General features: G+C 36.3%; 1 protein-coding gene across 1 annotated transcript in view; it reads left to right on the top strand.

Moving 5' to 3' along the window:
* The window catches only part of LOC100771790 (solute carrier organic anion transporter family member 6A1), a 63455-nt gene that overhangs the window by 8439 nt on the left and 30108 nt on the right, over positions 1–24908 (top strand). Inside the window, exons 4-7 of the mRNA XM_035438856.1 lie at positions 9689–9807; positions 10595–10704; positions 14268–14412; positions 18638–18833. Coding sequence (XP_035294747.1) covers positions 9689–9807; positions 10595–10704; positions 14268–14412; positions 18638–18833 — 570 coding nt within the window. The remainder of the gene's footprint in view (positions 1–9688; positions 9808–10594; positions 10705–14267; positions 14413–18637; positions 18834–24908) is intronic.

The raw sequence follows: 24908 nt of genomic DNA, 5'->3' as shown, positions 1-24908 counted from the left end.
GTGTCATCTCTTCCACTTACAATGTCTTATGAAATGTGTCCTTAAGTAAACATTGATTCGTCCCCAGATAGTTTACCTAATAACAGAGTCTAGTCCTGGTAGGCCAGAATAAAGATATACTTTCCCAGAGATACCTAGATAGCATTATTTTAAATATGAATCTAATTTGTACTTACTTTGAAAATGTCACTATTATTAAAGGAACTATGGTTTATTAATGTTCACACTGATAAATAGGTGTACATTAAATATATAGACTGAGATACAATTAATTTCAAAATTAAATTTTCGAAGTATCCAGTACTGATTGGATAAGAATGTGCCACCCAATTGTCCTGTTAGACAATACTCTATGTGGCTCTCTGGCAGTGTCCTAGGGAAGATAAATATTCAGAGTCAGACACTGAGTATAACAGATGACCAATAGGTCTGTTTGAAGCAATATGAAGTCCCAACAGTGCAGACTAACAGTTCCCCAAAAATCAGATTGTGGCTCAGCACTAGCATCAACTATAAAACTAGCATCAACTCTTACAAGAATTTTCCACCAGCCTCCTGCCCTACTAATTTGGGATTTGTTAGAATAAATGCCAGAAAATACTTCCAATCTCTCTCTCTCTCCCCACTTCATTTTCCTTCCATTTCTTCCCCTATTTTCCTACCCACCTTTCCTCTCTTCAATAATAGAGATTAGCATGAAAAATATTCAGATATCACAGACTGTTAATTGGTATTTTGTATTATCGAGTTAAGAAACTGGTGCTGTGTTCATTTTCAAGCTATCTGTGATGCTGCACAAGTGTGTGGATACTCTATGGGTTTTGTAATAGGATCAATACGTCCTCCACAGCATGGAAATCCAAATGGAGTGTAAGTTTATACTATTTCCTTTTCTATTTAGTGTACATTATATAGAATATTTGTTGAATAGGTACTATAGTTCAGAAATAATAAACACTTAATTATTAAAAGTTTTAGAAAATATATGTAATGTGGGCAATAAACATTTACAATGTATATTTGTATTTTCACTGTTTGAAAGTAACTAAAATCATTCCTTAAAAGTTCACTAACTTTTTTATGTTTTGTTGTTAAAAACATGCATTATTCATACAATACAATAGTAATAATTATGTGCAGGATACATAGAAGTTTTCATCTTATTTATGATTTAATAATCTTTTCCGTACAATATATTCTGATTATATTCTTCCCTTTTACTAAACTCCTCACCTCCTTGCCACATCAGCTGCTCATGTTCTTTTCCTTTTATTCACTGAGAAAACAAAACAAAAATAAAACAACCCCCACACAAAATTAAAACAAACAAGGAAAAGACTAGTAAGATAAAATAAATGATACAACAAAACAAAATTAAAATCATTTCAAAAAATATGAATTTATTTGTTTTGGGTAACTACTCCTGGCTATGAGACAAACTCTCAAATAGAGCTTTTTATACCCAGTGACACTCTACTGTAGAACACTTGCTGTCCCTTCACAAATGGCCATCCTTTGGATATAGTTCCATGGAGAGAACTGGTACCCCGTGTCTCTTTCCCCCTCTCAGTGTTGGGACCCTATCCTGGACCAGTGCAGATCTTTTGTGTATTGCTACTGTCTCTGTGAGTTCATATGTGCATCAGTCCTATTGTGTCTGGAAGATGCTATTTCTCAGGAGTCATTCATCACTTCTGGTTCTTACAATCTTTCCATCTCCTCTTCCATACAGAGACCTAGGCCTCGAGGGGAGGGGTTTGATGATGACATCCCCTTCAGGACTGAGTGCTCCAAAGTTTCTTACTCCAGTTTATTCAGTTGTGAGTGTCTGTCTTCATTATCATCTACTGTAAGAAGCTTCTCTGATGTGTGTTGAACAGGCATTTATCTACAGGTATACTGAACGTTATTAGGAGTCATGTGATTGCTGTAGTGCTTTAGCAGAAGAATACTATCACGTTTTCTCCTAGTCACATGACTTATCTTGTCTCCAGTTCTTGGCCACTTCAGCAGTATCAGATATAGGATCCATCTTATGGAGTGAACCTTAAATCCAATCAAAAAGTTCTTGACTACTCCAAGAATGTTTGTGACACCATTACACTAACACAAATTAAAGAAGGACTCTGTTTTAGGTCATAAGGTTTATAGGTGCGTGATATTGATGATTGTTTCTGCTCTGGTAACATGGAGAGTATCTTTCAGGAACATAAATGATAGTAGGGATGAAATATTTAGTTAGGCACTAGCACAATTTTTCCATGTTTGAAGATATAAATTAAGTGCTGTCTTTAGCAATTGGGCCTGATTATCAAGTTGTGGTGACTAAACAATAGCCTTGTTAATATCTTGTGATGTATGGGGGTCTTGTGGCATGCCTTCATTAAATTATTCAATAAGATTTTAACTTGAACCTGAGCTTTGATGGCATAAGAACTATTTGGGGCATTGTCTCCTCAATTATTTGATGACTCAGTTTGGATTCTTTTCATGTGTGTATATATTTTAGGAAGTTTTTAGAGTATTAGGTTTTTATATGGAATTTCAAATGGTCAAATGGTCTTTAGTGTTAGAAGTTTCTCCCCATAGTTCCTCCTTTATCTGTCTCCAGTGTCTCCTTCCCTATTTAAACCTTTCATTCTAGTTCCATTCCTCTTTATAACACTATATTACATTGTATTTTCCCTGTCTGGGAGATTCTCTCCTAACTCCTGATGCCTTATTAGATATCTAACAATCTGGGTTATTCTTATTGAAGTGCATATTTAAAATGCTTGAGGGCTAACATCCACATATTAGAGCATATATATATATATATATATATATATATATATATATATATATATATAGAGAGAGAGAGAGAGAGAGAGAGAGAGAGAGAGTGTGTGTTTTGGATATGGGCATCTTACTTGGCATGAATTTTTTTTGGTTCCATCCATTTATCTTCAGCTTTCACAATTTCATTCTTAACAGAAGAATAATACTCCATTTCATAATCCTGTCATAATTTCCTTGTTCATTCATAAGTTAATAGATATGTAAGCTCTTTCCAATTTCTGGCTGCTATGGATACAGCAGCAATGAACATAGATGAGCAAGAGTCACTGTATAGTCCTTTGGGTATATGCCCAATGGTGGTATAATTGGATTGAGGGAGAGTGACTCTGAGCTTCCTGAGAGAATCTCCACTCTGATTTCCATAATGACTGTTCCAATGAAAACTCTAATCAGCACAAAATATCATTTGTGTTTTGAAATTCACAGCTTGACAGTTGTGAGACAAAATCTCAAAGTAGTTTTTATTTGCATTTCCCTGATGGATACAGTTGTTGAGAATTTTTAAAAGTATTTTTCAACCATTTTGTTTCATCTTTGAGACTCTGATTACATCTGTACTCCATTTTTAAGACTAGAAATGTTGTACTCCATTTTAAAATTAAGTTATTTTTTGGTGTTCAGTGTTTTAGTTCTTTACATATTTTTAGATGCTATCATTCTATCATATATAGTTGGTAAATATCTTTACCCATTTTGTTTTCTGTTGCTTTGCTTGAGTGATTATGTGTCTTTGCCTTATAGAAGATTTTCAGCTTCATGAAATTCAATTTTCATTAAAGTTTTGGCCTTAATGATTTTGCTCTTGGAGTACTGTTCATAAAGTCCTTTCCTGTATCAACAAGTTCAAGCCTATCTCCTCCACCCACATTCTCTTCTGTGAGGGTCAGAATGTCTGTTCTTATGTTGAGGTCCTGGATCCTCTTGGAGTTGAGTTGTATGAAGAGTGTCAGATATGGATCTATTTGCATCCTTCTATTACCACCACCACCATTTTTGATAATACTCTCCAGTGTCTATTATTGGTTTCATAGTAAAAACTATCCAGTGTGGGTACATATGTGGAATTATATCTGGGTCTTCAATTTGGTTCCATTGAATCTGTGTTTATGTCAATACTATGATGATTTTATTACTCTAGATCTAAAGTGCAACAAGAAATCAGAGATAGTGATACCTTCAGCAATTGTTTCACTACTCAGGATTATTCTCTCTCTCTCTCTCTCTCTCTCTCTCTCTCTCTCTCTCTCTCTCTCTCTCTCACTCTGTGAGTGTGTATGAAATTGAAGTTAATATTTTAATTGTAAGGAATTGTGTTGTAATTTTGATGGGGTTTTTGTTGAATCTGTTGTTTGCTTTTGGTAGGATAGCCATTTTGGTAGGATGATCATTAATCCTGATCCATGAACATAGGGGACCACATCGTCTGGCATTTTTCAATGTATTAAGAATTTATTACACGTTTCTCATGCACTTGGTTTGAGAGATGTCAAGATACTTTGTGAGGCTATTGTAAAAAGTATTGTTTCCCTGATTTCGTTCTCAGGTCTGTTTGTTATTTGTAGGAAGGCTACTGAATTTTGCATGTTAATTTTGTATCCTGCTACTTTGCTGAAAGTATTTATTGGCTTATAAGTTTTCTTTAAGGTCTTATTCATAAAATCATATAATCTCCAACTAAAGATAATTTTAATTTTTCCTTTTCTATTTGTATCTCTTGCAGTTGTCTTATTGCTCTGGGGGTAGACTTAAGTACTACAATAGATAGGTATGGAGAGAGTTCTTTTTTCACTTACTTAGTTTTAGTGGAAATGCTTTGAGTTTCTCTCAATGTATGTTGATATTGGCTGTGAGCTTGATGTAAATCACCTTTGTGTTGTTGCAGGGTGTAAATTATGTCTCTAGTCTCTCTAGGGCTGTTTAATCATAAAGTGTTGTTGCATGTTGTCAAAGGCCCCTTGTGTAGCTAATGAGATAATCACGTGACTTTTGTCTTTTAGTCTGTTTATGTGGCTAACTATATTTATTGATTTAAGTATGTGGGACCTAACCTGCATCTCTGGGCTTAAGCTTACTTGAACATGGAGGATGATCATTTTGTTGCACACCTGTATTCAGTTTGCAATATTTTGCAAGAGTTTTTGTATCTATGTATGGCTTGTAATGCTGAAAAGCTACCTTGACTTAAGAGAATCTTGACAACCTAAACCTAGGGTGCTGTATAGTCTTTACATAGTAAGTACAGACTGCAGACTAAGAGAAAATAAGCATCATGGGTTGAATTTTAAAAAGCAAATGACAAAGACAGTGATATTGCCCACCTCTCTGTTACTGCTACAAAAGATGAATTAGCCAGGGCAATGCTGAGAGCTCACCCTGGTGTTGAGGACAGGGGAGAACTGGTAGGCAGACCAACCCTGCAGCTCCCTAGAACCAGGGTTTTGACTTGGTTGACCCCCCAATATCAATTCCATCAATGACCTGCTAGAGCACATGAAGAACCCTGACCCACAGACTTGAATGTTCAGGAACTCCATGACACAGTGCAACAACAGGATACCCAAGAAGAGTTCCAGTGAGGGCCCAGAATCTCCATTTTGATGTAAACCAGAGGCCTTGAACCAGACCAATGATTCTGGAATGAACAATTGCAAGTAATGAAACATGGATGAGGTGGTTTACTATGTGACTCGCTGTGTTCCACTCCAGATTCCATGACAAGACTTTTAATTTCAGCCACTTTTCTCTTAAATTTCACTGTACTTGGGGCAGGAGGGAGTACAGGAGTGGAGGTAGATTCCAAAGTATGGTTAAACGAATGGTATCAACATATATGCTGTAAAAGTCATGTAGTGTAAAAATTGAGGATTAGAATAGAGCCAGAAACTGGATGAAAGCTCTTGGGATGACAACCAAGGTAGTCATCAATCTATTAAGGTCAATGGCATCAAAGGCAGTCTCTCCACCACTGCCTGGATTCTTAGTTGCGGTCATCCTGTGGATCCCCCTATATTACCCCTGTGCCAGACCTCTCTCCAAATCTATACTACCTCCCTCTATCAAGGCATCTCCTTTCTTGCCCTCCCCTCTTCCTCCCCCTGTCCTCCTGATTTTTCCTGTTTTCCTACCCCCTTCCCTTCTTCCCCTCTCATCTTCCCACTTCTCTCCTTCCATGCTCCCAATTTGCTCAGGATTTCTTGTCCCCCTCCTATGGAACCAGAAACAGGCTTCACTGAAAATGATCTCAGCTACAAATCAAAATTATGCAAGAGATTCTATCCATATGAAAAGCAATATGAATTAATTCTTCAATAAAGAATTTAAAATGTCTGTTTTATAAAAACCCAAGTAAGCTTTAGGAAGAGAACTAAAGAAATAATTCATTTTGGAAAAACACTTATCATGTTTTACAACTTTAGTTTAATTTCCGGGACTCTCATTGTAGAATTCAAGAATTTACCCATGTTATTTGTCCTCTGTCCACTATCCAGGTGTTAGGGCACATGTTTAAAATGCATTATTGTCTTTTAAAATTGAAGTGTACTTTGGGTTTTATTAGAATGAGTTACAGGCTGTGGTCAAGCTAATCCTACAATGGCTGCCTACAAATAGAAGTTTAGTAGCTTTTTAGTTCACAAGGCTGGCATCTCAGCTCATCTTCAGTATATTCTGGAGTCCTGAAGAATTGTGCTCTATTGCCAGTGAAGGAATGGATTGCTGGTGAGGGGCAGAGAGCAGGCAAAGAGCAAAAATGGGCAGGGAGAAGTGTGAGCACTCACTATCAGACATATGTTAAAAACTGAAAGGATCAGTTCTTAAAAAAATACAAATGAACAACAAATATTTGAAAAATATTTGACATGCTTCCTCATTAGGGAAATGCAAATTAAGACTGCAGTGACTCTCCATCTCTACTTGATGAGATTAGCTGCCATTAATAGTATAAGTGTTCATAAGGATGTGGGGAAAGAAAAAACTTATTCACTTCTGGTGACAATATAAACATATATATTTTCTGTGGGTGTTCCAGAAAAAAATTCTGAAAAATGAGGTTTTTGAGAGATGTCTTGATAGTTAAGAATGTACACCACATCTTCTAATTCTGTGAAGAACACCATTGAAATTTGATAAATACTGTAAAGTATCTATAGAAAACTTTCAGCGATATGTCCATTTTCATAATATTAAATTCTTCTAACTAATGTACATGAAGGTCAATCAGTTACTAATTTTCTTTTATTTTTCTCAAGTTCTTGATAATTTCCTACCTTCTAGTGTTTTGTGTACTTCACCATAATGTTCATTTATCTTCATTCATTTTTCTTCTCTAGATCCCTTCTGCTTTGAAGCAACTGTTAATGTAGTTGTTTTCCTCAGTATTCTCTGTATGCTTTTCAGTTGTTCTAGGAAAATCACCAATCTTCGTACACACGTCTCTATCCTAGTGCTCTGCCAAAAGAGTCTATCATAATCTATCAAGAATCTTAGGGTATTTTAGGTATAAAATGTGATCATCTTTAAATAAATTTCTCTTTGCCATTCTTTTCTGTACCCAGATGCTTGGGTTAAGACTGTAAGAGGTCTCTTCAGCAAGGGTGCAGAGAGTTGATACCCTTGGTACAGTGTAAACTGTGGAAGAATTGCTGTCACAATGCCCTTGTTTAGCACTGTGCTGGCAGTCATCATGGCTCATGTCCTCTATTGCATGACTCTTCTACAACTTCTTTTCTTGGGGTTTTACTCTAAGGAGGGCTTGAAATTTTACCAGGGCATTTTTTTATAACTATTGATATGATTATGTGATTTTTTTATCTTTGGTTCTCTTTTATACTCTTTCTAACAATTATTGTAAGCAAGGAATTTTATAATTCGATATCCTCATAACTAATAGTTTTTCTTCTTTTTTCATTTAAGCTGCTTTTCAATTTAGAATTAATTTCTCTTTCATTTTAGATACAAACCCTAGTTCCCCCTCCATCTTCTTCTTCCCCTACCAACCTCCCTCTATGGAAAGGCTTATTAGAGCCCACTCTATATAGTGGCATACCTTGCTCAGCCTTGATAGTTTTTCTTCTTTTACAGAGGCAGAGGCAGAGGCAGAGGCAGAGGCAGAGGCAGAGGCAGAGGCAGAGGCAGAGGCAGAGGCAGAGGCAGAGGCAGAGGCAGAGGCAGAGGCAGAGGCAGAGGCAGAGGCAGAGAGGCAGAGAGGCAGAGAGAGAGAGGGGTGTTAAATCTTTCTGCCAAAAGCTGCCTGAGCACCACCACCACGTGTGAGCTTTACGCCAGCCGCCTGCCCGAGTTGGGCCCAAATGAATACACAGAAACTTGTATTAGGTTCAATGCTGCTTGGCCAATGACTAGGATTCTCATCTGTTAGCTCAGTCTCAATTATCATACATCTATATATTTTATAAGACTTATCTTATCGGATGCCTTATTGGCGTCCCTCCTTGTTGGTGGATCACATCGTGCCGCTGGAGCAGGAGAACAGGAAAAAGGGGACCTTCCTGTTTCTCCTTCGCTTAAATATGAGTCTCCTTGCTATGTCACTTCCTGCCTGGATCAGCACTTCTCTACTACATTTCCCAGAATCCTCTTTGACTCCTAGTCCCGCCTACTTGCTGTCTCATTGGCCAAACAGTATTTTATTTAACAGTCAATAAGATAAACATACACAGTACATTCCCCATCAGAGGGGCAGAGAGATGGGCAGAGAGAGGGGCAGAGAGAGAGGGGCAGAGAGAGAGAGAGAGAGAGGGGCAGAGAGAGGAGCAGAGAGAGAGAGAGGGGCAGAGAGAAAGAGGGCAGAGAGAGAGAAGGGCAAAGAGAGAGGGACAGAGAGGGGCAGAAAGAGGGGCAGAGAGAGAGAGAGGGGGCAGAGAGAGAAGGGCAGAGAGAGAGAGGGATAGAGAGGGGCAGAGAGAGAGAGGGGGGGCAGAGAGAGGGGCAGAGAGAGAGAGGCAGAGAGAGTGAGGCAGAGAGAGCGGCAGAGAAAGAGTGAGGCAGAGAGAGGCAGAGGCAGAGGCAGAGGCAGAGGCCTCTGGGGGTTGGAGGACAGCCTGGTCTACAGAGCCAGTTCTAGGACAGCCAAGGCTACAAGGAAACCATATTTTGGAAATAAAAAAAAAAAACCCTAAAACTAAAACGTAGTAACTGTGTTCACTGACTTCTGTAGATCCTATCCCCAAATGGTAAAAGCAGACAAACAGAAGCCTTTGCTAACTTTAAAAACTATTTTAGGAGGCCTCAGCATTGACTAAAGACAAGAGATGCTGATAGCTTATAATCACTCTGTGAAAGAGAAAGTTAGCAAATCCCAGCACAGGGTCTTTAATATTCTCTGTCTGCCTTTGCCAGCTGCTAAGCTTTGTTAGAAGCAAGGAAAGCTTAGGAAAAATGCACATGGTCCTGTACGGAAAATGGAAATACCAAAGAAGCATCAAATACACTGACCACAAGAAACACAAAGAAGGAAGGGACTTCAGATGATGTGTGACTACAAGGGTCAGATGCCATACCCAGGAGAAGCTTCCACCAGAGGTCCAGGTGCAAGATTTAAAGGTGCAGGATAAAGAAGGGAGACTTGGTTTTCATAGGAGCATGGCTTGAATAGGAACAAATGGGAGCTTATGCCACCTGAGTAGAGTCACTGCAAAGGGAAGTGGGAAAATCAGGCTCTGATGGGAGCAATTTCGAACCAAGAATGCACCACACAACTGAATACTAACAACCAACAATTGGAAACAAAACCCCAAAATTAATAGTGACAAATTAAAAAGGAATGCAAATTAACAGATTATGATTTGTTTCTTTTTTGCTCCTAACTCATATTGCCTATTTTTCTCTGTTGAAGTGAAAACGAGAATCAATTTCGAAGGTTGCAGCGAAATTGGTGGAGTGGATTTTTTTTAGTGGCTCTACTTTCATGGTGTGCAGTGTTACCATTGTTATGTTTTCCAACTTGGTTACCCGGTAAGTATAAAAATATTTAATTATTTAGAGTAACTCTTACCTTCAGCTCCCATTCTCAAAGAACAGATATGCTATATTTCTTTCTGAGTATGTTTCTCCTACTGGTATTGCTCAGCAGTAAAGAAATACTATCATAGTGTTTTCTTTTTAACCAAATCAGTTAGCTTTACATTCAAACATTGTATTTGTATACTACATTTTCATTAGTATATAATTATAACACACATTGTCTCTTTTGAAATACTCTTTATAAAATGTATAGTTGTCTTTTAAAAGTGTGGTATATATAAATCTATTTTCCTAGTGTTTTAATTAAGATTCTCTAGAGTAACAGAACTTAAATATAAAACTCTCTCTCTCTCTCTCTCTCTCTCTCTCTCTCTCTCTCTCTCACACACACACACACACACACACACACACACACACACACACACACACACGGCTGTGTCAACAAATGTTAATTATTAAATATGGCTACTGAATTCTACATTAAATCAAGAATTAAATAATTCAGCCGACTTCCAGGAGTTTAGAGACATACGTAGTGGTTGACTGCAAATTTGGGCAGTGAAGATTTGTGAAATTTTCAGTATCAAGCAATTGTCTTCTGTGAAGTACTTTTGTAGATGAATTTGCATTCTAAAATATGCACTGGCTTTAGTTTGTTTAAACTAACTTACATGTCATTCCAAGATAAATTGGGATTTTTATAACAAGTACAAATTCATAATGTATGTTTTCTTACTGAACTAGACATATCAAAAGATTGTTTTGTTGTGACTTATAGGCGCACTCAAGATAAGCCTTGAGAAAGAAAAGGAATCTCCCTCCTTTAACAAGACACTTAAAAATAAGGAATTTGGACCTAGTTTGAAAGATATGATTGAGGCTACTAAGGTAAAATGAAATAATATAGAAAAATAGAGTAATCAAGCCTGTTTAGTGGATCTGCTTAATTTTCTTACAGAGTTAAGACAATGACAAGTCTTTAATTTCAATCTGGGTGAAAGTTTTGGAGTGTCTTAATTAAATTGTCCATTTTCCTTGTAATGGAGAGAGCTCCTGAATTGGCATTGATAGGGACCTGTCTAGTGCCAAACCCTGAGGATACACAAGGATAATTTTGGTTTAGTTTTCATTGCTTTTATGTGTTTGTTCATTCCCTTTTAAAAAATAAGGCATTTAACATAAAGGTTATAAATTGGAAGAATCCTATTCATCAACACATCTTCCCAACACAAAAAGAAGTCACAATCTTGAATAAAAAATTCTGTTTTCATTGATGTTAATTTAATAGGATTATCGTCCTAACAAATGGCAGGATGCAGAGGAAGCCCCTTCCAACACTCTAATCCTGTTGTGAATATTTTTTCTTTGATTATATCATTTTTCTGGCATATAGATTACATGGTTCTAATTTCCATATACAGATTTCATTCATTTTTAATGAATTTTACACTGAATAAAATGTCTAAAAATCTTTGCTATAACATCAATTGAATTTTCCTAAACCTCATTAGAAGTATATCTCTGTATTCCCAATTACCCATTATTTTTCCTTCTCTTTTTTTTTGTTTTATTGCTCATTGTTCTACTCTAAGCATTTTATTCCTTTAATTTTTTATTTCAAAATTAAAATATAAATATAGCCTTTTGGCCCATTCCTCTTTTCTCTTTTCTCTTCTTCCCTTTCTATGTATCCCCATACCACTTGATCTCTCTCAGTTGGAGAAGTTCTACAGTCAATTAAGGAACAGCACTGACATCAAGAGAAATAACCTTCACTAGGGAAAAGGTCCCTAACCCTTTTAAAATATTTATTAACTATATGTTTTCCCCTACTCCCTTTCCATACACATAATGCTACTGGTCTATAAACTTTGGCTTGTTTACCTATTTAATGGCTAATATCTACATATAAGCAGATACATTCCATATTTAACTTTTTGGGTCCTGTCACTTGGGATGACTTTTTTTCTAGTTCCATTCACTTGTCTGCAAATTCCATTATGTAATGTTTTTCACAGCTAATACTCCTTTGTGTAAATGTACCACATTTTCTTCCTCTATTCTTCTTTTGAGGGGACTCTAGGTTATTTCCTGTTTCTGGCTATTATGAATGTAGCATCAATGAACATGGTTGACCAAGTGTCCCGTGGTAGGAAGAAGCATCCTTTGGGTATATTCCAAGCGTCTTATTGCTGAATGTTGAGATAAATTGATTCCCAACTTTCTGAGGAATAGCCATATTGGTTTTCACAGTGGCTGTACTAGTTTGCTCACCCACCAGCAGTGGAGGAGTGTTCACCTTATTCCACATCCTGCCCAGCATGAACTGTCACTTGTGGTTTTGATTTTAGCCGTTCTGAGAGGTGTCAGATGGAGTCTGAGTAGTTTTGATGTGCATTTCTATGATGGATATGGATACTGAACTTTCTTTAAGTGTTTCACAGCCATTAGAGTTTCCATTGTTTATAACTGTCTGTTAAAATCTGTACCCCATTTTTTAATTGAGTCTCTTCATTGCTGTCTAGTTCTTTGATATATTGAATGTGGAGTTGGTAAATATTATTTCCCATTCTGTAGGCTGCTGCTTTGTCCACATGACTGTGACCTCTGCCTTACAGAGGCTTTATTTAGGTCCTATTTATTAACTGTTCACCTTAGTGCTTGCCCTATTGGTTTACACTAAGAAAACTTCTTGTGACAGCTAAAGGCTATCCTCTCCCTTCTCTTCTATCCTGTTTGGTGTTTTTTTAAAATTATTTAATCTTCTTGATGTGATTTTCCTATTAACATATAGGTGCCTTATCCTTTAGCCCAATGTTGCTTCTTCACACAGAAGTCTCTATCACCACTTTACCTAAGGCAGTTTTGTGTTTAAAACTATACCTTTACATATGGTCTTGCATTATTTTCATCATTAATATAGCAAACAGTTATCTCAAGTCACATTTTCTTTTTTCCCTTTTTATTTATATTAGAAACAAGATTGTTTTACATGTCAATCCCAGTTCCCTCTTTCTCCCCACTAACATCCTACCTACCCTATACCAATTCTGCTGTCCAGAGACAATGAGGTCTTCCATGGGTGGTTCTTTAGAGTCTGTCATAAACTTTGGGATAGGGCCTAGGCCCTCCTCCATGTCTCTAGGCTAAGGGAACATCCCTCTATGTGAAATGACCTCCCAAATCCATTCCTATGCCAGGGACAAGTACTGATCTACTACAAGAGGCCCCATAGATTTCCAAGGCCTCCACGCTGACGTCCACATTCATGGGGTCTGGATCAGTTCCCTGCTGTTTTCCCAGTGATCATTCTGGGGGCCACATGCTCAGGTCAGCTGTTTCTGTGGGTTTCACCAGCTTGGTCTTGACCCCTTTGCTCATCACTCCTCCTTCTCTGCAACTTGATTTCAGTTCAGCTCAGTGTTTAGCTGTGGCTGTCTGCTTCTACTTCCATTAGCTGCTGGTTGAAGACTCTAGTATGGCATATAAGTTAGTCATCAATCTCATTATCAGGGTACTGCATTTAAGGTAGCCTCTCCACTGTAGCTTAGAGTATGTTCTATGCCACATATCTGTTGCCGCATGACAAAACATTTTTAGTGGGACAGAAAACTGTTTTACTAATCTGTGTGAAGTTGTATGAGGCTCTATTCCTCTCAGCTGAACACAGGGTGACAAAAGTGCTCACAAACTGAAGGACAGAATGATCTCAAGACTTCTTTGCTCTACCATTAACTTTATTACTGGTGTGGCTTTAGAACACTCACACACGGGCTTGCTGGCAATTGTAAGGTCATCCTGTGCTCAGTGACTTAGTGATGCCGTGGTACATGTCTGCAAGGGCCAAACTTGAGGTATGGTTATGAGGCATCTTAGAATATAAGCTGTGCCACTAAGTAAACTGTACTCTGAGATATAAGGTGTTGTTAAAAAAGATACAACCTGAGAAAATTTTAGAGCAAAAAGTGAAATAAGTTACTCATAAGCCCCAATATACAAAAAAAAAATCTTCCAAGAACACACAATTCTAAAGATACTGTTGTCAAAGGAGATCAAGAGTGCATGCATAGGGACTTTTATTGTAACCATGTTCGTGACACTGGGGAGTTGAAGGTGACACAGATATTAGATCCTATAGTACTCGAGAGATACAGTGGAATCACATGATACAAAGTTAGAGAACTCTCACTAGATGGGTTAGGTAAATGCAAACTATGAGTGTCTCTAATAAGACACCAAGAAGTACTTTCAACATGCTAGCAGATCCAGAGATAAAAGCTGTTTTTACTGGACAGAACCATCAAATTACAAATATCTTATGGAATATGTCTATTTCAGAATTACAGTTTTGTTTGCATAACTCTGTTTAGACTATAGAAATCTACTTCTGTGTATTTATCATAGGCATGGGAAGAGATGAAATCATTGTGATATGACTTGTTTTGTTTCAGTGTCTGTTGAGGAACCCGCTGCTGATATGCTACTCATTGTGCAAAACCACAGAGTGCCTGACTTTTAGGGGATCTAAGTCATTTCTGCCCATTTATTTACAAAATCAGTTTTTGTTAACGCCCTCACATGCCAGTATGCTCACAGGTAGATTTTTTCTTCTTACTGTGCAGATTTCAATATTTCCACAATGTGTATAATTAAGTGTGATATGTGTATTTAAGAATTATGTCATGTAAGCAGAAGACACAGGGTGAAGTGTACTTAGATGCCTCTTGCTAAAATTATAAAAACACGACTATGCTACACTCCATCAATGTTTTTAATACATAAACTTCACTATTCTGTTTATATTGCTCACTATCTTCCTGCCTCCAATCTACACACCTGCCCATTTCCTTTCCCCTTCTCCATAGGTAAACAGGCTTCTCAAGCCACAATTTGCCCTTCCCTTTTCCACTCTTGTACCTTTCTGCCTGTGGGTCTGTACTCAATGGTTTTCTGAAATATTCATATCATTTCTTACTGATTTTTCTATTTCTTTCACCAGAAACTATACTTTTCAGATTCACATTGATTTGAACTTTATGCATTGTATTTATTCTGTGGTATGCTTCTTTCTTTAACTGCCAGAGACATGCTGCTGTTTACACACATGCAATTGTGAATCCATTACTATACTAAGAAATATGAAATTAGATTTAATCTTTATGACTCTAAACAATGTCACTTGAAAGATCCCTTTAATACCCCTTCATTCATATTTGTAAATGTTTTTCTATGTTTTGACACTAAACAGGAATTGCTATTGTTTTCCTTTTTGTTTTGTTTTTTTAATTTATTTACTTAATTTAGAAACAATCATATTTTACATACCAATTCCTGTTCCCTCTGTCTCCCATCCTCCCATACCCCCTAGTGAACTCCATCCCATCCCCATCTACTACCCAGGGAGTGTGAGGTCTTTCATAGGGTTTCATCAAAATCTGTCCTTATAAGTGTATTGGGAATTTGACTCTTTAAAAGACTTCTAAATAATAGGTCTCATAGGAAGTATTAAAAAGTTCTAGAAATAATTGAAAAGTGAAGAACATAAAAGTTCATTTTAGGCTATGAAAAGCTAAGTAGGTTTTCATGACAGCCAGGGATACACAGAGAAAGCCTGTCTCAAATAAACAATCAAACAAATCTAAAACAAAACAAAACATACCAACCAAAAGTCAACCAGGCATGTTATAGCATTTAGTGGAACCTGTGAAAGCATAGTAAAAAGAGTACTTACATTAATGTTTAACTCTACAGAAGGCCAGAAAAAAGATACTAAAGCATATGGGGAAAAACAAAAGCAAATATTCACAAGTACAGAAGCCTTGATATAAGCAGATTACTGAGCAGATTCTTCTTTTCCAGCATCAGGTTTCCTTATATGTTTACATGTTGTTCTTTTCATGTATCCTGATGCATCAGCCCAGGTATAATAGATGTATTAACAATTGCATACTCTACCTTGTCTTGAAAGGATGAACTTTCATACAATTTTTGTATCTATAGCAATGACTTAGACTCATCTGATGCTACAGTCTGAGAGTTTTCATGCTTCTCTGAGAAAGCTTTGCTTTTTGTCATGTGTCCTGTAGTTAATTATGTTTCATTTTTAGAATCTCCCCAATGTAAAAAGTCATTGGCCTCTAGCTATGTGAGAAAGTCTACTAAAAGATTCTTTCTTCATTCCTCAGAATCTTTTGTCTCATAAGATCACCTGTCACAAAGAGCTGTAGCTCAAGGAAGTGATGTGATTAGCAATGGTTAAGGTACACTCTTAGGAGAAAACTGCTGATACTTCAAGCTAGGCTTGTAAGAAAAATGTTCTCTCCCACTCCAAGAAGCTAACAGTTGCTCCATGGCTTGGGCTCGGTGTTCTTGTCCAACTACTATCATCAAGCTAGGATGTACTCTCACTTGGGCTTTCACAGTTTTTTAATTAGTATATCATTTATTTTTTTCTTTTTTTAAAATTTAATTTAGAAACAATCTTTCTCCACAGGTCAATCCCAGCTTTCTCTCCGTCCCCTCTGTCCCTGCCTCCACCAAGCCCCCAAACACCCACTCCATCACCCCTTCTCTCTCCAGAGAGGGTGAGGCCCTCCATGGGGGATCTCTAAAATCTGTCATATCATCCTGGGCAGTGCCTAGGCCCTCCCCCATGTGTTCAGGCTGAGAGAGCATCTCTTCATGTGGAATGGGTTTCCAAAGACAATTCATTTGCCATGGATAAATGCTGATTTACTACCAGAGACCCCAGAGATCGCTGAGGCCTCCTCACTGACACCTGCAATCAGGGGTCTGTATCAGTCCCATGCTGGCATCTCAGACATCCATCTGGGATGCCAGTACCAGCCTGACTACTCCATGTTTTATAATTCTAGTGTGTGAGTCTTCAACAAAATGGATTTATTTTCAAAATCAGTGATTAACCGAGAAAAAAGGCAATCATTAGTAATGCTTGGGGGAACTGTTGGGCCTGGTTGTCCAACAATTCTAGAAGTAGTAGCCCATTTTTCTGCAGTAGAGGTCCCAGAAAGTGATGTGTAAACAGGCTAGGCAATATCATGTGACCTGTAACACAGAAAATGAACAAAAAAAAAATCAAATCAAAACACTTAGGTCGACAACTCACACCTTTTACAATTAGGTCACTAGTCATTTTTGTCCTTTGATTCAGAGGAGGACATCAGATAACACATTTTCCCCTCTTAGTTCTGGAATGAGTATCATCTTTGTCATCTAAAACCATAAGGTAACTTGTCTCTGCTCTGAGGGCAGAGATACAATCACTATCATCTATGGCAGTTTACATTACCAAAAAAACATGCTTGCAAAGAGTTCAGAACAAAGAGCAGCCTGCTTCAGCATTCAGTGTGTAAATATGATTAAAACTGATAGGGGAAATTATCTAATAAGTATACCTGCAGTTATGTAATATAGGAAGATACAAAACATTGCCATAATGGGAAGACTTTGCAAAATATATTGCTTAACTGAAGCTTTACTTAAACATGGAGGCACATAAATGTTGAATGGAAGAAGATGCTGTAACTCGATGTTTTCCTCTTTCACTTTTTGAGGGGCCCACCAACCAGCTCCCAAATAACTCACACATGGAGGTTTATTCTTACTTATGGATGTCTGGCCTTATTTTGGCTTGTTTCTCTCCAGCTTTTCTTAACTCATATTATCCCTTCTAACTTTTGCCTGTGTGCTTTCCACATTCTCTTCTGTAAATCTGATCCTTATTCTGTGGAATCCTGTGTAGCTGGGTGGCTGATCCCTTGCATCCTCCTCTCTTCCTTTTCTCGTTTCTTTTGCCCAACGGTCCCCAGATTTCTTCTCCTATTTATTCTCTCTACCTTACAACCCTGCCTATCCATTCTCCTGCCTTGGTATTCACCATTCAGCTCTTTATTAGACCAACCAGGTATTTTAACCAGGCACAGTAACACAGCTTTACAGAGTTAAACAAATGCAACATAAAAGAATGCAATAGGTCTCTGCATCATTAAACAAGTGTTTAACAGCATAAACAAACGTAACACATCTTAAATTAGTATTCCACAACATATTTTCTTTCACTTTTTCATTTTTATGGAACATTTCACTTATATGTATTTATTGTGGTATGGTTTAATTGTATGTAAGTGTTGTTATTGGTATTTTTCTCTACCTATTTCTTCTGCACACATTGGATTGATTGGATTGTAGTGTTGTGTAAGTTTACTTTGTTATTCTGAGTGTTTCCTATTTTTCCATTCCTCCTCTGTTATTTTTTCCAGCTCATATTCTTCCTGTGGTTTCCTCTTTCTAAGTCTTTGCACTAAAGTAGAAAAGTGATAGCTTATACTGGGTATTCTGTAGTAACATATTGTTAAGACTGTTCATGATGATCATCTGTGAGAGATCTCAGTGACTTGGTGGGTCTCATTCTTGTTCATAGAATAGTTTCAGAAAGCCTGGTGTTTCAATTGTCTTTCAATAAGCCATTCATTCAATCAGCTAAATAATAATACAGCAATAAGACAGCTCTTAACTTCTATGTGGTATGGACTAAGTTCCTGGCATGTACTAGATAACCAGTGTATAGGAGCAACACATCACAATTCCTTCCAGAATCCAGTAGACATAAAATGGATCCAACCCCATGCCTAAGATTCTATATATTATGAAGTCCAGGTTTATTCGATTTTACATCTTCTTTATTTTTTGTTTTGTTTTGTTTCAATACCTGTATTTGATTAGAGGGAGTATTACCTAAGTGTAGTTATTCTGTAGTCTCAACAGATTAATTTATAACACTATTTTCTTTTCCTTTTCTTAGGCATGATTGTAATTCCAGGAATGGCAATTGGCCATTTTGTGGGAGGTTTAATTGTTGACAGATTGGAAATGAATTCTAAAAGCAAACTAAGATTTACAGTGGTGACATCTATTATAGCACTTGGGCTTTTTATGTTAATCCTTTTTGTAAAGTGTGAAACAGTGAAATTTGCTGGAATCAATGAAGATTATGAAGGGTAAATATGTTTGAGTACTAGATTTTTTAATCATAATAAAGGAAATATTTTCAGTAACCAAATATATTTATATAACACTTAGAATTGTTAAACATGTAAATGAAGTATAAAAACAGTTTTACTCTTCATATTAATGGCAAGTATACATAGAGACATACTTTTCATGTATTCATAAATGATTTAGAATCAAAACTAAACTTTGTGTTAGGGTATGTAGCAATACAAGATGGTACTAGGATATATGTGATTTGACCTTGTGTTTTGAACTAATCTGTCTGCCTTCCTGTAGGCATCAGGGATGAGTTTAAAGTACATATGAGCATGTACATAAACATTTTAATTTAAATATGCAAAAGTGCAAAGTGCTTGGCATGGATTTATATTAAATATTGCATAACATAAATGCAACTGGAAGCCAAAGGATTAAGCAAGTGAAATGATAAAAGGGAACAATAGTACTTTCAATTGCAGTAGAATAGCTTACAGCAAACCAATACATGGTACAGAAGCTATCCATGAACTTTACTTCCTTTACAAATTTATCCCAAGGACTTAGAGGAAGGTCCTGAATTCATAGACATAGCAACAAAAATATAACTGTAACTGAATAAATGATAATTTAAAACTTTCTAACGATTAAAATCCTATTCTGTGCAAAGACTTTTAATCTGGCAGAAGAATTATACTGGGAAATGGAAAAATATATGTAAAATAAAAAATTCAAGTCTGCAGTTGGAGTCAATGACATGTCAACTGAAAAATCTCTGAATACAAAATACTCAGACAATTGCTTCCTCACTCCAGCATAAAGACAAATGGGAAATATTTTATTTTTAAGAATTTAGGGGGATATGAACAAATAAGTTTCCCAAATCAACTTCTCAAGTATTCAATGTGAGCAAAAACTCATAAATAAAATAAACTGCTACTCACTTACTGCTTAGGCAATAGTGCTATTGAACCTCATATGCATGAATACTAAATGTTACTATCATGTCACTTCTTTACAAATTTATTTGAAAATTATTTATAATTTATGAATATCTTTTCAAAATAAATGGGACCTCCTGAAACTGAGATGCTTCTGTAAGGCAAAGGACACAGTCAACAAGACAAAACAGCATCACACAGAATGGGAAAAGACCTTTAACAACCCTACATCTGACAGAGGGCTGATTTCCAAAATATACAAAGAACTCAAGATATCAGTCACCAGAACACCAAATAAATTTGAATTAAAATAAAATTAGGTCATTTTCCCATAATAAAGTTTTCCACACACCTACAGAGCCTGTAGACATAAGCAGAACAATAAACAAAAGGTCAAGAGTGGAGAACATACTGAAGAACCAAAACAATGAAAAGAAGTCAGAGGACTCAACTGGTAGAGATAATTTTTTTTTTTTGTTAAGCCTAAACAAGTACAGTGGTGCTGTCTTTCCTTTAAAGATTCAAAATAGTTAGCTCAGTGATACATTGTGACTATTTAGAGACTTAATGCTTGCAAAGCAGACAATCAGACCTGAGAAGGATGTTACATGTTTTAAAAATATTTTCCAGGGGAATTTACTTTTCAACTGGAAACAGAATTTAAGGTACACTTCCAATTTCACATAATCCTCCAGAGTATAAGAGATCTATATATGTACAATGAATCTTGTAGTGCTAGGGAAAAATAGGAATTATATTTCTGCCTTAAAGTCAAATAGAATTTACCACAAAATTAAATTTCTTTGAATTTATGAATAAATTTATTTTATTAATAAATAATATGTTACAAACATGAGAAACATGATCCATATATATCTTTTGATGCAAAAAATGAAAATCTTTCCTTCTAGATGAAAGAGAGCAGGGAAAATGAGAGATAAGGGCTTTGTCTTCACAATATAAGAAACTGGACTTCTGGATTATGAGCATTAGGTATAGTCTCTTTTGTGAATGCTTATATTTTTTTCTTTAAAGACTATTGTTTCTCAAGCTGGGTACTGGTGGCACATGCCTTTAATCCCAGCACTCAGGAGGCAGAGGCAGACAGAGCTCTGTGAGTCTGATACCAGCCTTCTCTACAAGACATAGTTCCAGGACATCTTCCAAATCTACAGAAAAACACTGTGTCGAAAAAAGTCGAATACAAAATCAAAACAGACTATTGTTTCTCAACTTTAATATCAAATTTCCTAAAAAGTATGTCAAAAGATAGATTACTGCCTCAGATTATTATAATTTCTTACATGAGTAGTCTTAGAATTTGTAGGCTCAGAGGCAATGGTGTTGCTGCTGGGGTAAGGGACACATGTGCACACCGGTGGTTTGGCAAGATTGATGGCAATATTGGTGAACAAGATGGACTAGGGAAACATGAAAGCTGTGACCTCAAGGGGTTGTTTTTGTTTTGCTTTCTTTATTATGAACAAATTTATTGCCCAAAATAGTGCCAAACAGAAATGAAAACTTAGTGTGAATATACACACTATAATTTGACCAAATTCTTAAAATATATGTCAGTTCCACATTATATTTCTTGGATAATTTTTTGGAGTTTACCAAATTTTCAGCCAAATTTGGTAACTATACACCTTTAATTTTCCACATGTTCCAGTTAACTATGTACATATTAATTTTCCAGATTCAACTTAAACTCTTTCAGTAAGTGAGTCTGTGTCTTTGTCCTTTCTTCTTTTATTTCTTTGTTTTTTTTTCTTTTCCTTTGACAAGCAGATGAAAGTGAATACTATCTCACTTTGTTTATAATATCCTTTATATATGACAGGGAGCTGCACACATGAGGTCTTGCCAATATGACTGATGAAAGCAGATCTCTACAAAACAATGCCAGTTGACATTCCAACATGGATGGGGAAATCTCACAAGAACCTGTCCCCAAATTCAGTGGTTGTGGTCACTAAGAAAGGAATAATCTGAGTTGTTCAGGCATGAGATGAGCTCCGTGGTAGTTTATGTAACCCAGACAGAGTTCAGCCTCTTATTATTTATGATTGACAAATGGTCTTATATATCCTAGTCTGAAATTAAATGAGACAGAGTATACTCAGGGGATGGAACACTAACCAGTCATAAGTGAAACAATGCTTCTTTTCAAATTTAACAGGAGGTTTTGCTAAATTAAAGAAAAATAAAGGGCAATTTGAATAAACATATTAGGAAAGTTATGTTTATTTAAAAACAATATGACTGTAGAAAATAAAAAGTCACTAGAACTAATTTATTGAATTTAGGATAATGACACAACACAAGCCTAATTAAAAGGATGCATGATTCTCTGTGGCTGGGGCTGTAGGTCATTGGTTGTCCATTTGCATAATTACTACATGGCTAGGAGTTCTATACCAGCAGAGAAAAATGCAGTCTTACATACACCTGTAACAATTTACAAGCTTCCTACAAACAAGTAGAAACATTGTCATTATAAAAGAACATAACTTTCTTATATTATTTATAAGAGTATATAATTTTCTCCTATTGTATATAAAGAACAACATTTAAATTATTACTAGCAATGGTGTAAAGTATATGTGAAAACCATATATTGATTATTGCAATGCATGGAGGAAATAGAGGCCTTTTAAATGAAAGATACCCCATGAAAGATACCCCTTGAACAGGTGGATCCATTTTTTATGAATATTTCACTTCCTCTAAAGTTTCTGCTATGTATTCAGTATAGTGACAACAAAGTCCCATCAGGCTGTCCTTTGTAGATACCAGCAATAAAATCTTAATTACCACTGATATGCAAAGACCTAGAAAAACAAACAATAAAAAATAACAAAATTAGAAGACTAACCCTATTTGCTTCCAATACAAACTATAGAACTATATTAACCGAGAAAGTGATAAAAGTACATTAATGAAATAAAATGGAGAGACTTTATGAATAGAAACCCATGTATATCTCAATGGTTGATATTTGGCAGGGTAAAACATAATGAAGTAGAGACTCTAGAGTCATTAACAAAAGTACAATTAGCTGACTGTTTGGCCCTTAAAACACACATACAGGTAGCATTATACAGAGTGAGCAGACTTCATATTGAGGATATGATATGACTACAATAATATTCAGTGAAAAAAGAAGCCATGAATTTGAAGGAGATTGGGTAAGGTTCAGATGGAAGAAAAGATGGGGAGTAATGTAATTATATTGTAATCGCAAAAAAATAAAGAACTAAAATTGTATATAAATACTATTTGCAGGGCTAAAGTGATTGCTCAGTGTCAAGAATATAGGTTATTCTTCCAGAAAGCCTGAATTTGTTTCCAGGACCACGTGTAAGTTGGTTGCAAACTGCCAGTTATTCCATCTCCAGGGGATCTGACATCCTCTTTTGTTGTCTGAGGGTACCCACCCCTTTGAGATGTTCTTATACAGATACATGCATACTCAAAATTAAATGTAATAAAAATAATTTAAAGATGTAAAAATGTTATTGAGTAGGGACCACTGGATGCCTATATATAAAGACAGTAACTTGGATCCTGACTTTGAACTATACAGAGGAATTTAAAAGTAATCATAGGTATAAATATAAAATACAATATTCTAAGATTATGAGGGAAATTCCATTTTGATTTTGAAGTTGGCAAGGACTTCTTTTGAATGTCACAAAACACATAATTCAGGAAAAAATGCAATTTGGACTTCATAAAAATTATAATCTGCCTTACTAAGGGCTTCCTTTTCTATTTTTCTTTTTGTCGGGCAGGAGAGCTTGATACAGGGTCTCACTATGAATACCTGTTTATTTTTGTATTCACTATACAGACCAAGCTGCCCTGAAACTTACAGAGAACCATCTGCCTCTGTCTCTGTCTCCTAAATCCTGAGATTAAAGGTGTGTGCCATCATTCCTGGCCTTCAGGAACTTTTAAAATCTTTTTTATCAAGCTACGGATTGTAAGAAGATATTTGAAAATGATATATACAAAATAAAACATTTGTTTCTGATCATATAAAACACCTAATAGTGTCTTTATTAGTAATGAGAAAATAAACAACATAAAAATGAAACTATACTTTCATCAAACACACACACAGATGGCAAATATGCACAAATAAATCATAATTAGTCACTAGAAAAATGTGAATTAAACATCACAATCTTAACAATTGCTCCCACGTCAGAATGCCTAAGTCACTGAGATCTTACTATTACAGAGAACTATGGAGAACAGTTCAACCTCCTGTATACCCCTAGCAGAAATGTAATCATATACGGAGGGGAGTCCCTGCAGGTGTCATGCACTAGGGCAACCAACTGTGAAGAGATGACAAAGAAACTTCAGTTCAGATGGACTCAAAACATTGATCAAACTTTGATGCCATTCTTTGTCTTTTCCATTTTTGTGTTGAAGCTACTCACACACATTCCTTTCCAACTTTGTTGACTAAACTCCATCACTACAGACGTCTCCACTCACTGTACACTTTTTATATTCACAACCTTTCTGCAATATTTTCTCTCAAGTCAGTTTGGCTTCTATTCTCTGTATCTTTACTCTTCATGTGCTAATTTATACATGAGGTGAGTTGATGTTGATCCCAACCTTCCTCCTGTGTTTCGAGGTTAAATATCTTGTAGAATTTAACCAAGAGTCTCCAGGAAGCAACTTAAGAGCATGGTCAAACCCTTAATAGTGACAGGCAGTTAGGAGGATAGCCAACTGATTTAGCCACAAAATTTTAACTTTGTTCTTTCAGTTTATCTAGCATGAAAGTTAAACACTCATTTAAGAATTGATTTGATGACCAAGGGAGGGGAATGTTCTCCATAAACTGAATGATCAATACCTCAGGAAAGTTAATCAGCATCAGTTTAGGGGCTTTATGTATTACTTGCAATTGTGCCTACACTAGAAGTAGGCCACTTTTTAATAATTTTTCCCACATGGAGGAAACTTTGATACTGAGATACTCCTGCTACAAGGGGAAAGACAAAAACAGACACACAAAAACCTAAGCTCTGTGGCAGCTTCATGCTAGTTCATGCTGCAGGTAGTTGGGCTCCATCTGCCATTCCTTGGAAATGAGGTGTTGCTGCTCTGAACTAGTGG

The sequence above is a fragment of the Cricetulus griseus genome, chromosome 2 (genome assembly GCF_003668045.3).
Source record: "Cricetulus griseus strain 17A/GY chromosome 2, alternate assembly CriGri-PICRH-1.0, whole genome shotgun sequence".
NCBI lineage: Eukaryota > Metazoa > Chordata > Mammalia > Rodentia > Cricetidae > Cricetulus > Cricetulus griseus.
The sequence above is the reverse complement of the archived record's forward strand: the minus strand, read 5'-3'. Positions and strand labels throughout refer to the sequence as shown.